The 15,262-nt window shown below is 48.8% G+C and overlaps 1 protein-coding gene across 3 annotated transcripts in view; it reads left to right on the top strand.

Annotated features, from left to right (window-relative positions):
- Window positions 1-15,262, top strand: part of PRKCH (protein kinase C eta) — a 124,122-nt gene that overhangs the window by 23,028 nt on the left and 85,832 nt on the right. For all 3 annotated transcript variants that reach the window (XM_083839154.1, XM_083839153.1, XM_083839155.1), the window contains one exon: window positions 12,178-12,241. In XM_083839154.1, the coding sequence (XP_083695280.1) occupies window positions 12,178-12,241 (64 nt within the window). The remainder of the gene's footprint in view (window positions 1-12,177; window positions 12,242-15,262) is intronic.

Here is a 15,262-nt window from a genome sequence, read left to right as displayed (position 1 = left end):
TCTCCTCCAGCTTTCCCTGTGCCCTGAGTAGATTCTCTCCTGTAAGACACCACCCATATTCGTTAGCTTGTTTTCATTTCTTCTCTCTCAAATCATTTTATTAATCGACTTGCAACATGGAATGTGAAAGGAGGTGTGGTGGATTAATATTAGCTGGATGTAAAAGCTAGTTCATAATTGTTTCAGTGTGAAGAAACTGCCAGATGAGGAGGGAGGAAGTCACTGAGATTAATTCAAAATTGGGAAAGAATGGTCAGAGCATAGGTGGCTGCGCTTTTCCGTGGTGTCGCAGCCCATACCAGGACCCAGGTTTCAAAAGCTGCTGGAACTAATCCCTCTTATTCGTACCCTCGCTAAGGATCCGTAATGCAGTTAGGGCTCTGCATGGGGATATCCATCACGGGATCTGTTCTAAAGACTGGCGTGCCGCTGAGACCTGATGTCGGAAACCATGCATTTTGTCAGAAGTATTACTGATAACTCGATTCTGCACGTAAGCTAATTCATTGCGATACTGACAGGGTGGTTTTTTATTTGTGCCGTTGTCCTTATTTTTACCCCCAGTAATGCACTTAGAGCAAGGCTTTGCAGTCACAGAAAAGAATGACGGCTTCTGGTGCCGTGGGGAAAGGCAGCTTCTCGTTCACAAAATGAGCAGTTGGCTCTTGTTGACGTCTGGACCTCTGAAGTCCAGACGCGCGTTGCTTGCATGGGTACTGCAGAGCCTTCCTTGCAGTTCTGCAAGCCCGCGAGCCTGCTGTGCAGTGTGCGAGATCAGGCTTTGGGAGCCCACAGAAGGTTCCTGGCTCTGTTCCTGCAGTCCCCAGACATGGCTTTCCTTGTCTGTAACGGTGTAAGGTTTCCCCCAGCACCTCAAGGGGCTTTGAGGTCTTTGGGTGAAAAGGTGGAGAGTTATCTCGTGTGTGCAGCTCCTTTTCCTCTCGCACCCTGCCTGTAGGTGGGCAGCGCCAGGGCTGCAGCAGGGGAATGGCAGCCTGAGCAGGAAGCTTCCCCGAGTGAAAGCAAGCAGGCAAGAACCTCTTCTGGTGCAGAGGTTCCCCACCATCCACCTTTGGGGTTTTAAGTGTTGCCAGTGTGGTCTTACAGCAGCTCTGGAAGTTGAGCTGAGGTGAGTGATGATCAGGACAGATAGCTGTTGGCTCTGCATTCAGCCAACACATTTGCCAGCCCGACAGTGAGGTATTGCAAGGCCTTCCACTAATACAGATCTCCTCAGAAATGCTTGCTGTCTGAGGGAAAGAGTGGGCAGGTACCTGCAAATCAAGCCCTTTGCAGAGTTTTTTGGCTGATGTTTGAATCCCTGCATCGCGGAAGCCCAGCTTCCTGCATTCAGGCTTTAGGCAGTGAGATATTTATCTAATTGCACTTGGGGATCCTTTGAAGCTGCTGCTACTGGGCAAAAATGGGAAAGCAGCAGTGCACCAAAGTGAATTGTGTTTAGTAAGAAGATGCTGTAGAAATGGTGACACACCTAATGGGGACTTGAATGAGAAGAATTCCACAGAAGTTCGAGACAATGCAATAAAACCTGTGAAGAACAAGAAAATATTTTCCAGCATTAGATATTGGAGAATAAAATAAGTATGTAAATGAGTAAGTCCCTGGGAAGACAACTGCAAATGGATTCTTTGCAGAGTTTTGCAGCTGTTCTTAGGTGTCCACCATGCCTTGGGTTAGATTCATTAACAGGATATTGAGGGCCCCGTTCTGCATTGTACAATCCATGGATTTCCCTCAAGTTACTCAGCACTTTCCTGCTGTAGCCATGTGGCTGGCAGTCCCGAGGTGACCAGCGAGAATGCCTTGAACAGAGAACCTCAGACCATGACGCAGACTTTGCTGCTTAACTTAAAATAATGAATCATTCATAGGCCAGCTTAGATTTGTTAATAAGGTTAATTAAAACTGCAGGTGAGTGCAGTGCCTTGGAAGACTTCTCCTTGAGACCGAGAGCCCAGTCTTTTTGTTTGTCCCCTTCTGTTTCCTTCTGGTGCCTCTTCTGCTTCTCTCCAGGCAAAACCCAAGTCTCTCTGTGGGCTGTCTGGTTCCTGGGCTCACACACTCACACTCAGCTGCCATCTCCTTGTCAAGGGACGCTCTGTCAGTGAGGAGCTGTGTCAGTGATGTTTGTATTTTGAGGAAACTCCGCTCACCGACTCGTTGCTGCAGCCCTTGGTCCGTTTCCAAACGGGAAGTGCCACCAACGTGCCTGCTTGGCACCCGTCACTGATTTATTTCTCTATTACCGTGGGCAGCAAAACTGGCACAGTTTCCTGGGTTTTCTGCCAAATTATATTGAGTTAATAAAGATGATGGAAAATGTGTTTGATCCTCTCCGGAACTTGGGGATAGAAAACAGTACTTTGTGCGTTGGGTACTCAGAGACCTAAACTTTGAGTTGTCATCATCGTCCCTTTGCAAGTAATGTGTCCGAAGCGCAACAGCTAACGTGGTGCCTCGGTGGCTCTGTGGCTATTGAAGGATTTTTACTTCATTGGTAATAATTTTGATTCCTTTGCTAAGCAACTGGCTGTTGAGGTCTATTGATTTGTTGTTACTGTTCATTGAGTGGAAATTGGAGGGGTTTTGTTTTTGTGTTTTTTTGTTGTTGTTTTTGTTTTTTTTTTGTCAAAGGTCCTAAGTCCTACCAAGAACGGAGATCTTGTCCTACTTTCAGCCTATTTTACCTGCAATTGCATATGGTTGCTTGTAGGCAGATTTCCATACGTTGCATGTGTAAAGCCGATAGTCAGCAGCTACCAGGTGTGTTTATGGCCATACTTACTGTAACTGAGTTTTCAAGCAGCTGAAATAAAGCCCTATATTGCCACCCTTTAAGTTAGTGGTCCTGCATTGTTGTCAGCATCTTCCTTGTAGGAAATGAAAGTAATCTGTGTTTTCCCTAAGCCCTTTTAAAAAAATAATAATAGCTTTAGGAAGAGGGCAATAATAGTTGGGAGGAGGATCCAGTGATGGATGGATGTGGTGGTATTTGGTTTGGTATTACCAAGCAAGATCTATGTTTATTACTTCGTGCAGAAGAGCTAAGCCTCTGCTTGTACACATGCGTGATAGGGAAAGGCAAAATATGTCCTGCCTGTGTGATTTTTGTTTCATGTGGGCTACAGCCATGCAACCCGCGGGGGAAAGAGGCCCGGGGGTGTCCTGTGGGCCTGCCTGGGGTGCTGCCTTCCTGCCGCCCTCCTCTAAGATCAGCTGGCTTGTGAGGATGCTCGGAGCTGGCACAGAGCAACCCGTGCCCACCTCTGCTCACTTCCTAAGCCTTCCACATGCTCGGCTGACGGTCCCTAGGGCCATCGAGCTGCCGCTGGCCTGCCAGGTGTGGAAGCGGAGCAGGGTGGCCCTTGACTCGGTGTCTCCCCACTGCGCCCCTGGCTCCAAGCGGGCTTTGGGCCTCCTCGCTCCCCTCTGCCCCCCGCAGCTTCTCCAAAACGGGGAAGCCTTGGCCTTGTGCTGCTCGCCCGCTGGCTCTGTGTGGAAGCAGTGCAGCTCTCGGGCTCGCCCCCCTCACAACTCTGTGCTGGGGGCAGGAAGCCGCTCGCCTTCGCCTGGCTGCGCCCCGCTGATCGTCTGTGGTGTGCTCGGGCTGCGCGCCCCGCTTCCGAGGCAGCCGAGAGCGAGCTGGCAGCAGCAAGCAGACCACCTTCCTCCCGCGGGCCCGCTTCGGCAGGGTTGACAAAACACCCGCTGACTCGAGAACAAAGGCCTCGAGGTGGGAGCTTCAGCACCTGCGCCGCTGGTTGCGGGTAGATGTGCAGAGCCGTCCCACGCGTGGTCTGCGCTGGGCCCTCACAAACGGGGCCCTCGTGGTAGGGTCCGGTCATCTGCGCCGCCTCCTCAGCCCACCTGCCATCCCCGGGATTTCTATCCCTGCGCTTACTTGGGGGTTGGGGATGGGAGACCTCCTCTGTAGCAGAATTCAGTCATGTATATGTGACTTTGCCAGATTATTTTCCCCAAGTTGCTTTGAGTTTGACTTAAATTTCTGAAAGAACAGGTTTTTGTTCAGAGAGAAGGTGGTGTTGGGGACAATACTTTGTCCTGGACAAGCTTCAGTACTGTTGAACCCTCCCCATTCCTCCATCGGCCCACCGTATAACTCAGGAAGATCTGAAATCCCTCCGGAGAGTAGCTGTTGTCTTCTTTAAAAGTGTAGGGAGAACAAAAATATTATTTAGTTCTTCAACCAATTGTCTGTCTCTCATTCTTAATTTTATGAGTGCTTTTTTTTCCCAAATATCGTAAAAAGCACCCATCTGCAACCATTAATAAATCATTCATTAATGATCATAACTACTATAATTAATGAGAAGTCCTTCATTGCCTTGTTTTAGAGGTAGGGCTTCTCAAAAGCAATATAAGGTGGTGTACCTCCAGTAGGAGCAGGCTTTGGCTCATGCCTCTGAAAATCTTTATTTTTTTCTTAAAGTTTGAAACCTCCTTTTTTGTCTATATTTTATTTGTAGCCCTCCAAGCGGGTTTTCTTGGCAGGAGTCTTCATGGGAAAGGATAAGTCGCCTTGCAGCCCTTCCTCTTCTGAGCAGATCTCCTGTTGAGATGGGGAATCTCGAGTGAAACCAGGCTAAAATTGATTAAAGAGTCCGGGATTAGCTAAGAGTGGTTAGTTATCCGTGATTGTTCGTGGCTGGGACTCAGCTTATAATTACGCAGCCTGACTGAAAACAAAAGTAATATTTTAAACAGGTGTCCTGGAACAAAAAATTAGAATGACAATATTACAGTAATAGCTGGAATAACTGGTTGTAGGAGTTAGGAGCGAGACAAACTTTCCACCCATTTGCGGGTTTACCTCCAGAGCGTCCAACACACGGCAGTAGCAGTCACTGGGAGAGTTTCTTTTCCCCACTGAAACTCGGACAGTTGCAGTCACAGGAGGGATGTAGAAGCCCAGGTTTCTGCTCGCCAGGGGCAACGGGCAGCCCCCGGAGACCTGGTGTCAAAAGTGAATCCTGGTAGGAGCAGGGAGATGCTGCTGTCAGACAGCTTCAGATTTGTAGCTTGGGTAGGATGGGAGCTAGGGGCACTGCTTTGCGCCAAGTGGTGTCACTTAAGGTCCCCTGCGCACGCAGAAACTACCCGTGGGTGCCCTTGGCACCTGGGTGGAAACGAGTGCCCTAAGCACTTGGCGGCAGTGAGAAGACATTTGGCACCCCGGGCTTTTTAGGCACCCTGATTTCAATCCTAATGCATGCGGTGCTTTTTTAGGAAACGTACCTTAATCTGCTGTCGGTCTGGAAATGTAAAATCCTCTTTCTATTAGAGAGCTCTAGGGAGTTTTTGGAGGTGTTTCACTTGATGTGCAGGTGTCTGTCAGGCTCAAAACATCCAAGAGGGCCTGATTAATCCCGATGTGTATTTGGCTGAGAAAGTTGCTACTTGACCCGTCCAACTGAAGCCTGCTCAGGTGGAGGCTCAGGAGGATAGCTCAGGAGGCTATGTTATTAAAATGCAGAAAGAGCTGACATTCCAGAAGCATGACTTGGTAGGAGCTTAAACAAGAAAAAAGAAAAGAAGTAACTAGAGGCATGTGAAAAAACAGCTTTGGACTAACCCAGACTCTTCGAGACTTTCAGCTTCACGACTGAACAGAGCCTTGGGAATTGCCTCTACAAATGACTGATTATATATGCAGTTCTGTTAATTAAATGTAAAAATTGTGTAGGAAGTCAAAAGATACAGCTACTTGTTTAATTAAGCTAATTAAGTCCCCAGGTAGCTTTTATATTTGCTTTATTCACTGCAAGTGTCTGGCTTGTTCTGTTTTTGAAGCCACGTCAGCACTGACATGGCTCAGAAAGAAGGTTGTACTTCTAGGATGCTGACTAACTGTGCCTGCGGGGAAGAAAGGACGGGGCAGCAATGGGAGAAAGGATGTTCTGGGCTCCAGGGTAAACGACTTGTCTTTCGTGTCTGATCCAAAGACAATAAAAAGAGCTCCATTGATTTCAGCGTACTTGAGCTCAGGCTTCCCAGCCTGGATTATCTGTTGTGGGGAGGGGACAAAACATTTAAGTTTACAGGAATTACCGCTCATGCCAGAGGCAGTGCTGAAGATGCCTTTTTATCCCGGGGGTCCATCTGACTCACATTTACGCAGCTCCCCGTTTCAGAGGCTTGCAGGCAGGCAGCCACCCTTGGCGTTTGCCTCTTCCCATCCGCGGGGAGGTTTTTCGGAGAGGCATGCCAGGCTCTTTGCGAGGCTGACTGACTATACCTGCTCTTCGAGTTCAGCGGATGCTTCAGTTGGGTGTTGATACGTTGCCTGAGAGATTACCCTCCTTCTGAAATTGTTTTCCAAACCTCTTCCATTGATGAATCACGCACGACCAGTTTTTATGATGTGTGTGAAGGCATATGATTAACGAGTCCTGTTTTGGTCTCTCTGCATCTGTTCGCTCGTTTGCTACTGAACTAGCTTTTGTTTTTTTGTTTTAACACAGGTAGGGGAGAGGGGGAGTTACTAACACCTGCCTAGTTGTCTGGAGTGATGTTAATGCAGTTCTTTTGGGGAGAAGGTGTGTATAAGATGATTGACTGGGGCCCCTCCTGTGGGAAACAGATCCCTCGCAGCTCCCTTTGAAGTCGCACGGAGCTGAGCGATCTGAGCAAGTTCAGGCATGGGCCACGGTGTAAGTGGTTTGAATTACTGAGAAAAGTCCTCCGCGGTCCTGTGCTGAGCCGTGCTGCCAAAGTGCTGCATTTCACAACGAGAGCGTAATGAAACCGTAGCTGAACTCATCGCTCCGTACCTGCTCGTTTCCAGCTCACTTGCCAAAATCCTCCAGAGCTTGTTTTCTCTTAGGTATGTCTGTAAAGTTCAACAGAAGTTAAAGTATAGGCTTAGCTCTTGGCCAAATTCCTGCTTTCTTACAGATATGAAGGGGGTTAGTAAGCTCGAACAGTCAATCCTACCCATGGTTTGTGTTACAGAGAAATGTGCCATCTTCCATTTGCTTGAACTAGAAGAGAGCGGTGATTAGAGGTTTCACGACTGATAAGCACGTACTCCTCTCCCAGTTAGCTAAAACTTTGCCAATTTACCTCTGAAAGAGCCAAAAAGTCCGTGTTTTTCTTCCAGTTGTTCTCTGGGGATGAAAGCACCGGAGTGGGGAGCATGATTACCGTTTACAGCTACGCGTGCCGACCTTACGCTGTTGCACCGTGTGGGCTGCTCACTGCGCTGCACGCCACCGGTTTGGTTATTTGGGGGTCAGCACCTTTGCAGCATTCTCAGTGCTCCACGTGCCAAAAATCTGTGCTTCTCCCAGCGTAGCAGGACTTCTCCCACTGTGGTGTGTGTGCTGCTCTGATACTAGACCTTGCAGACAGTATGCTGTTTCCTAAAGGAAACCATCCTGTACCAAACAGAAACTTTTCTCTGTAGAAGCACCCTCTCTTTTAATATCATGTAGTGCTCTCTGAATATCACTGTCAAGTACATGCAGATGATCACATTCCCTTATCGCTTATCTCACATTTCATACACAGCTCCTCCTTTGTGTCATATTTTCGCACTGATGATTTTTTTCTCTGAGCCTCTCCAGCATTGGCTTCACCGTTGACCCAAACTGACTGCACGGCCTGTTTTTGGCTTTAGTAATTCTGCCAAGAATTACACTGTGGCTCCTGCTTCTCTCTAAAAACACGGTTTTTGTCTTTAAGCAGCCACGGTTGATGCTGGGAAGAAAAGAAAGGAAAGAAATGAGAAGCAAAGCTTGGTGGGTGCACAGTATGTGTGTTGCTGGATCCCACGGGTGCAGCTCTGCTGGATAGGGGTGTCCCTTCTGCGGCTGCACGGCCAGGCCCTTGCCAGCTGCGTCCTTCTGAAGTGCTCAGATGTCATTAAATGCAGAGCGTAGTGAGAAATCTGCTCGTGCTGGGGAAGTGCATGCTAGCGATAGATGCTCTTCACTGACTGAAGAGATTGAACGAGGGCTTGTGTTAGGAGTTCCTCCTCTGGGGGAAGAAGTGGGGTACCACGCTTCTCGTTTGTGGGTGGCCGGCTTCAGATTGGTGCGGGCACGTTTCCTCGTGCCCAAACGTGGCCGCGGTCGCTTGCTGGGTCGGTAGGGCTGTCCTGAAGCGCGGGCTGTTTCTGTAGCTGCAGCGCTGAGCATGAAGGCGCTACTAAAGGTGTAAAGCAGGGACGGGAGCACCGGGAGCCGTGCCGCGGGGATCGCAGAGGTTGGCCCCGGGGCCTCGGTTTAGCGAGCGGCTCAGCGATGTATCACCGCGGTGCGTGGTCGTCGTCTGCTCTCAGCAGCACTGCAGCTTCCAGTGCCCCGAGTGCCAGGAGCCAGCACGAGGCCCCTCCACGATGCATGGCCGTGGGACATCGAGAGGAAGCACGTCCCGTCAGGTGGGGCTGCTGTCGGGAGCTGCTCTGTCATCTGGTCTCGGGCAGGCTCGTCTGCGGTCAGGCATTAAGGCACCAGTTTGCTTTCGGTTTTCTAGGTCAGAGATTATTTTCTGTTTCAGGCACTTTCCACGTAGCTGCAGGTTGATCTCAGATACCCGGCTGGCTGCCGCTTGGCTGGTCACATTTCATCTTTAAAGAAAATGAGGGCGGTTCCAAAAGCCACACTTCTATCAGGAGAGTATTAAATTCAATGATTTTATTCCACTGTATCTTATCTTGTTGCTGCTATCAGTGTCAGACCAGGGAGACTGTTAAGATGGTCTGGTTTAACCTCTTGCATAACACAGGCTGTATGTTTCACAGAATCACAGCATGGTTTGGGTCGGCAGGGACCTCCCAGCCCCTGCCATGGGCAGGGACCCCTGCCCCCAGCCCAGGCTGCCCCCAGCCCCATCCAGCCTGGCCTTGGGCACTGCCAGGGATGGGGCAGCCACAGCTCCTATGGGCAGCCTGGGCCTGGGCCTTGCCGCCCTCAGAGTGAAGAATTTCTTCCCAATATCTAATCTAAACCTACCCTTTTTGGTTTAAAATCATTACTCCTTGTCCTGTCACTCAACACCCTCAGCCTGTCCACACAGCAGAGGTGCTCCAGTCCCTTGATTATTTTTGTGGCCTCCTCTGGACTCATTCCAATACTTCCACATCCTTCTTGTGCTGGGGCCCCTGACCTGAACGCAATACTTAGGTGGGGTCTGACGAGAGCAGAGCAGAGGGGGACAATCCCCTCCCTCGCCCTGCTGCCCACGCTGCTGTTGATGCAGCCCAGGACATGGGTAGCTTTCTGGGCTGCAAGCACGCGTTGTGGCCAGCTCATGTCGAGCTTCTCATCCACCACCACCCCCAGGCCCTTCTCCTCAGGGCTGCACTCAATCTATTCTCTGCACAGCCCGTGTTTGGGTTTGGGATTGCCCCGGGCCAGGTGCAGGACCTTGCACTTGGCCTTGTTGAGCCTCATGAGGTTCTCTCAGGCCTGCCCAGGCCCCTCTGGGCGGCAGCCCTTCCCACACAGCTTGGTGTCATCAGCAAACGTGCTGAGAGTACACTCGATCCCACTGTCCGTGTCACCAACAAAGCTGTCAGAGGATGTCAGAACAGACGAAGATGTTAAACAGTTCAGTCAGTCGTGCATCCAGCAGGGTGCTGGTGTGCCAAAACACATTCTGCTTCTGCAACACCTGGTGTGTTGGGGCTTCGCTCCTCATTTTGGAGCCTTTCGGCTGTAATGTTTCACTAGATCCTGCCGACGTGTGCCATGAGGAGGTCTTGAGTGTAGCTACGTCCTCTTAATTCAGTGCTCTTGAATTGTTGTATAACATGAGCACGGCTGCTGAGTTGGTGTAGGGGATTTGAGTGGTCTTTAATCTCAGAGTCTGGAGGGGAGAGAGATTGCTTTATAAACCTCCTGCTACTACTTGCACAATGTTTGTTCTTTGTTTTGTGAGACTGTGCTACCCTGGGCAGAGGGATCTTCTTTGCAGGGAGGGAGAACAAGGTGTGTCACGGAGCTGCGACCAACTTTTGTCTGTGACCTGGTGGATGAGGCTTCTGTTGCATCTCCTGGCCTCAGGCTGGCTGCTTGTATCTCGACAAACCTTGTTTTCAGGACAAAACAGAGGGCTCCTCCTTGCACTGCAGACCATACATTTCAGAAGAAGTGAGAAAAGATTCTCTTTGTGAATGTGAAAGCAGGAGTCTAACATATCACTGTCCGTGGAGGTTGGTAGAAAAACGATACGCGCTGAAGGATGACTTGGAAACCTATGTGAACAAGGATTTTGCCCTACGTCCTGAAATCTTGATGTTCCATAAATCAGTTTGGGGGACTGTATGTATATGCTGTAAATACTATGTGTTTTGAGAGAATTATTTCTTTTCAAAGTTGCATGTCTCCCCATTGAACTGAAATTTAGACAAAAATGGTGTATGGTATCACTAAAACTGAACTTTTGGGGGGGAGTGTTTTCCACGTTAATGGGGACAGAGGGCTGTTCAAACACAGCTGCTGTGAGCCAGTGCAATAGGCAGCCCCAGCAAACCCCAAATTAATCCTGAATCAAAGCTAAACATTTAATTCAAATTTTTGCTGAGGAGTGTGTATGTGTACATATATACATTTAGAGGGTGGAAAACAGGGTATCCATAAAATCAGCATTATGATAAGGTTTTCCCAAGCAATTCTAGTTTCCGTGATTTGCATCCCATGAAGACCGTCTCCTCTTGGCTCTCGGCACGGAGGCTGCAGGTAGCATCCCTAGGAGCGGTGGTGTGCTGGGGCTGGTGGCCCCGGCAGAAAGCACTGCTCTGTGGCTCTCCCACTAGATATATAGAGCTCAACTTTCTCTTTTTACCTATATTTTAATGTCCATCCCTTAGAAAGTTAGTGCAGATCCCTGGATTAGCCCATACGCTTTGCCACGAAGCGTTGGAAGGTTACGTATGGTTCCTAAGACAAAAAAGGGAGCCCGTCCTTTCTTGCAGGGCAAGGAAATACTTTTCTGCTCCACAGTGGGCACACAAATCAGAGAATAAAATGGCTCGGGTTGGAAGGGACCTTAAAGATCACCCAGTTCCAACCCTCCTGCCGTGGGCAGGGATGCCACCCACTAGATCAGGTTGTTCATGAAGGTGTGTTAAATGCACCTCCGTGAGGGAAGTTGGCGCTGTTGATGGGGGAGGCTTGCTTTTCTTTTTGGCGGACCAGGAAAAGGTGACTGCGCAATGGCAAAAACGGTTTGAAACGCTGCTATTTAGTCATCCCTCCAGAGAGCTCTATTTTCAGAATTCCTGTTCCACACGGCTTATCAATACTCACGAGGTGTGAAGCTCCTCTTCGCTAATTTTATCCGTGCAATTTGGGGGTGTACGGAGGGGGTGCTTTTTTTTTTTCCCCCTTTAAGTGAGGTTTCTGTGTGACAGTTGACACAAACTTCAGGGCTTCTCAGCTGCGACTTTGCTAAAAATTAGTTGGTGAACAAAAAAGAGAAACAAGACCTTAAATAAAATTGCAACTGAAAACTAAAAAGCTGTTAACCCCGCTCAAAACAAACAAACAACAACAAACCCCCTCCTTTCAAGGGCGACTTGACTGACACTGGGATTGAATCTCTAATCCCTAAAATGCTAGTCTGTATCTCTACCTGATTTAGATTAAATAACAAGTCTTTAGGGAAAGCACTGACCGTTCCCTGTTTTCCTGTGGTTTAAGGTCAAAAGGTGATTTATATCAGAAACGGGAGTTTACCCTGGCACAGATGGTATTTTGAGAGGCTGAAACAATTTCAATGGGATAAGATAATAGGGAAGAAATAAGCATATAATGCACTAAACAGATAGAATTGAATCTTTTGAAATAATTCTGTGTGTTTAGTGTTATTCCTGCTTCGCTTATCTGACAAACTGGAACACTATTAACCATTTCTTCTTTTAAATTTATTTTATTTTAATCATTATTTCTTCTAGCAAGAAGAAGAAAGTGTTGAACAGTCTCTCCTTAAAAAATAAGGAACTTATTCCTTCTTTTTCTTAGAAGTGCGGAACAATTTGAGCCATGGATGCTTAATTTCTTGTAAAATTAAGGGTGAGCATGAGAGTACATATAGCTTCATATGTTATCATACGTTGGTAGGATCTGTCATGCAAAATCCTGAGAAAAGTCTTTGAAAAACACTCTCCTAACGTTGCCTTTACTTTTTCAGGTGGATTTGGAGCCAGAAGGTAAAGTGTTTGTCGTCATAACCCTTACCGGCAGCTTCACAGAAGGTAAGGGCCTTATTTTTGGCTTGTTTCGGTTAAGAGCTCACCTTTGGTGTGTGCTATTGCCATCGGTCACCAAGCAGTGTGCAAGTGAACGCCTTTGCCCACGCAGGTTGCACGTTGTTGCACACCAAAGGCTTCCCAAGCGGCTGGCAATTTTGGAAGGGCTGCTGCTAACCTCGCGTGCTGGAGTCCATCTGGTCTCTTGTTGCTCTGATCTGGGGCCCAGGGAGCTGATTCGTGCTCAGCCTGGTTTATTTATCTGAAGTTGTCCTTCAAACGTATTGTTTTTGTCACTTGTACTTTTCACCTGGGTGCCTCTTGAAGGGCAAGATCAGGAGCATGTAGAACATGTTTCAGACATCTGGATGGCTTTTATTCCATAATGATTCCCATCTACTTCATGTGCATTTCTGTTCCCAGAGTTCACTTTGCACAGGAAACTTGGAAAATTTCTAGTGCAAAAGCTGCCCTGAAAAAGTATATGGGCAGATGCTTCTTTCCATAGCCATCTTTTACAGTGTGATGGTTTTAATTTCCCTGCTGTTTGTTGAGATAGCAGTGAACTCTGGTGTAAGTGTGGATGTGAGCTGTGGCGGAGGAACCCAGGAAATCTGTAACAGGGCTCAAAAAAAAACCAACAGCTTATTTTCCTCAGACCTTTACAGTTGTTACTTGTTTTAGCTGCAGCCTTGAACTTTGTTTGGGGGACGTTTTCTGTACAGAAGCCAAGAGTCAAGGCAAGACCTGCTCCACTGCCCTTTACCTTCAGTCTCGGGGTGCTGGATTTCTAATGCTTTCTCTCATTCGACGCGGGAACACGTTGCTTGGTACAGAGGGAGCGCCAGGGCTGCGGCAGGGGCAGCTCACCCTGCTGCTGCTCTGTCCTGGAGGCGAGGAGGGCTCAGGCTGCAGTGGTTGCTGCAGGGGCTGCAGGCGGCTCTGTTCGGCTGCTGGCTCACGTAGCTCACGCGTCGCGCTAGGTGCCCAGGACAAAGTGTGTCAAAACCCCCGCCTTTTGTTTTTCAAACACGGGTTTGAAAATAAGCTCGTGATTTGCTCTGACCCTTCTGGGGAGCTGTGTCTCTGCTGGTTCTGCAGCCTGCTGTGGTAGGTAGGGAGCTGCTGCATCGCGGGAGCTGACGAAGAGCTCAGCTCATTAGAGGTGATGCATACCACAGGTGTGTGCTGCTCTTTGCAGGGCAGCTGTGGCCTTTTAAAGCGTTTGAGCCCAACGTGTAACCAGCTGAGCTGTACCTGAGGGCCAGGCAAGGGTTTGCAGAGAGACGGTGTGCTCTGCAGCAGCGTTCCTGGTTGGGTGGTGTGGAAGCAGCAGGGCTTTGCAGGTATCTCTGCATGCAGCCTGGGGCTGCTCGTACCCCTAGGGACCGTGGGCAGGGCGTAATCCTGCTCGTAGGAGGTATGTTAGGAGAGAGCAGCAAGCCTGGGTTTGACGCCTGAGGAAATTTATGGTCTGGGAGTGATGAAGAAGACAGGGAGTATCATACCACTGTGCTGAACTTTTCCAAGTAAATATCAGGTGGCTTTGTGCCTCTGCCTGTTCCTGGGGTAACAGAGGTGCACAACTGCATTTTAGCTTCTGTATTGCATGTCCATAAATGACCAACAGCAAGAAGGAGGATCAACAGCTTTTTGAAGGGCATCTCAGTAGGCTGAAGGAGCTTTAGTCAATGCTGTTATCTCCTGTTAGTGACCAGAGCTAGAGAAAGGAGAGAATAGTGCCCAGAGGTGCTGCAAGGACCTTTCCTTGGCTCGTTTTGGTGGCTTAGCAGAAGGAACCTCCAGGCTAATACGTTGCCTTAGATGCATCTAAATGGAGAGCTGTTCTTCAAGATGTGTTGCACTGGGGGAAACCTGGAACACGTGGGGGAGAGGGGCTGTTGGTTAGGGAGGTGGGGATGCTTCGTGTAGCCATGGCTCAAGGCAGCAGGCCAGGTGAGTAGCAGGGGTGTTGGCCTGGGCCTGAGCTGATGGGGGACTGGCTCTTTCTCATCCTGTCTCCCAGTACGTCATTACAGCAAGTAGTGGTGCTGCTAGTGGGAGCAAAGGCCGCTGGCGAGCAGCACGTCGTTGATTTGTAGGGTGTCCTGATGTTCTTAGGCTATGATTGATGCAAGAAGTCAAATAGCATCATCGGGTGTATAGTGAAAGCCAGTGGCTTCTCGGTACAGCAGCGATGCAGTCTGCTCCTCTTGTTTTCAGAGGATTAGGGAATAAGAGTGAAGAAAAGCCCCTTGGCAGGGCCTCGCAGCAGTGCAGAGAAGACCAGAGTTCAGTTTTCCGTTGAAACTCACTTTCCGCGTAAATCTGTGCTGGCCGCAAAGTATTGCTTCAACTTTCAGTTCTTTATCTGTCATAGAACATGTGTTTTTCCATCTACATATGGACGCTGGGGTCTGGTAAGCACCCTTGTGGCATACAATGCAAGCAGATCATTTACCATTTCTCCTCTGAGGGATGCTCCCTACAATTGTGCTTTGGCAAGGGACTGTAGGGGATGTGCAAATGGCTTTTTTGAGTTAATTTGGGAAGAGCAAATTTGGGAAGACCTCTGGTTTGTCACCAGAGATAAGGGAGAATACAAAGGTGTGCTAGGGAGGAGTTTACTCTTCTTGGAAGCCTGGAGGCTCTTAGGCAGCAATAGGGGTGAAAAGACATTAGAAACAGTGTTAATTGTCTAAGTTTTGTTGCTAATGGGGTCTCAAAGGAGAGAGATGGAGAACTTGGATGTCTGTACTGCTTCTGCTGTCAGAGGAAAACGGGCAATGTTGGAAATAGTTTACTTCTCTTTCTCCTGTAGTAATTGGAAACGTATGGACTTACAGAGCAGGAAGATCAAGGACAGCTCTTAGGGCCTTTCTTGACTGGTCAGTCCCATGCGTGGTCATATTTAGGGTTTCCAAGAACAGACGTAATCCAGGGCAAGGCTAAGTGCAAGTACTGTACTGCACTTCTTCCAAGTTGGGAAGCTGAGGCATCAGTCAGGGAGGGGTTTCCTTCTCAAAA

This window comes from Anser anser (assembly GCF_964211835.1).
Source record: "Anser anser genome assembly, chromosome: 5".
NCBI lineage: Eukaryota > Metazoa > Chordata > Aves > Anseriformes > Anatidae > Anser > Anser anser.
The sequence above is the reverse complement of the archived record's forward strand: the minus strand, read 5'-3'. Positions and strand labels throughout refer to the sequence as shown.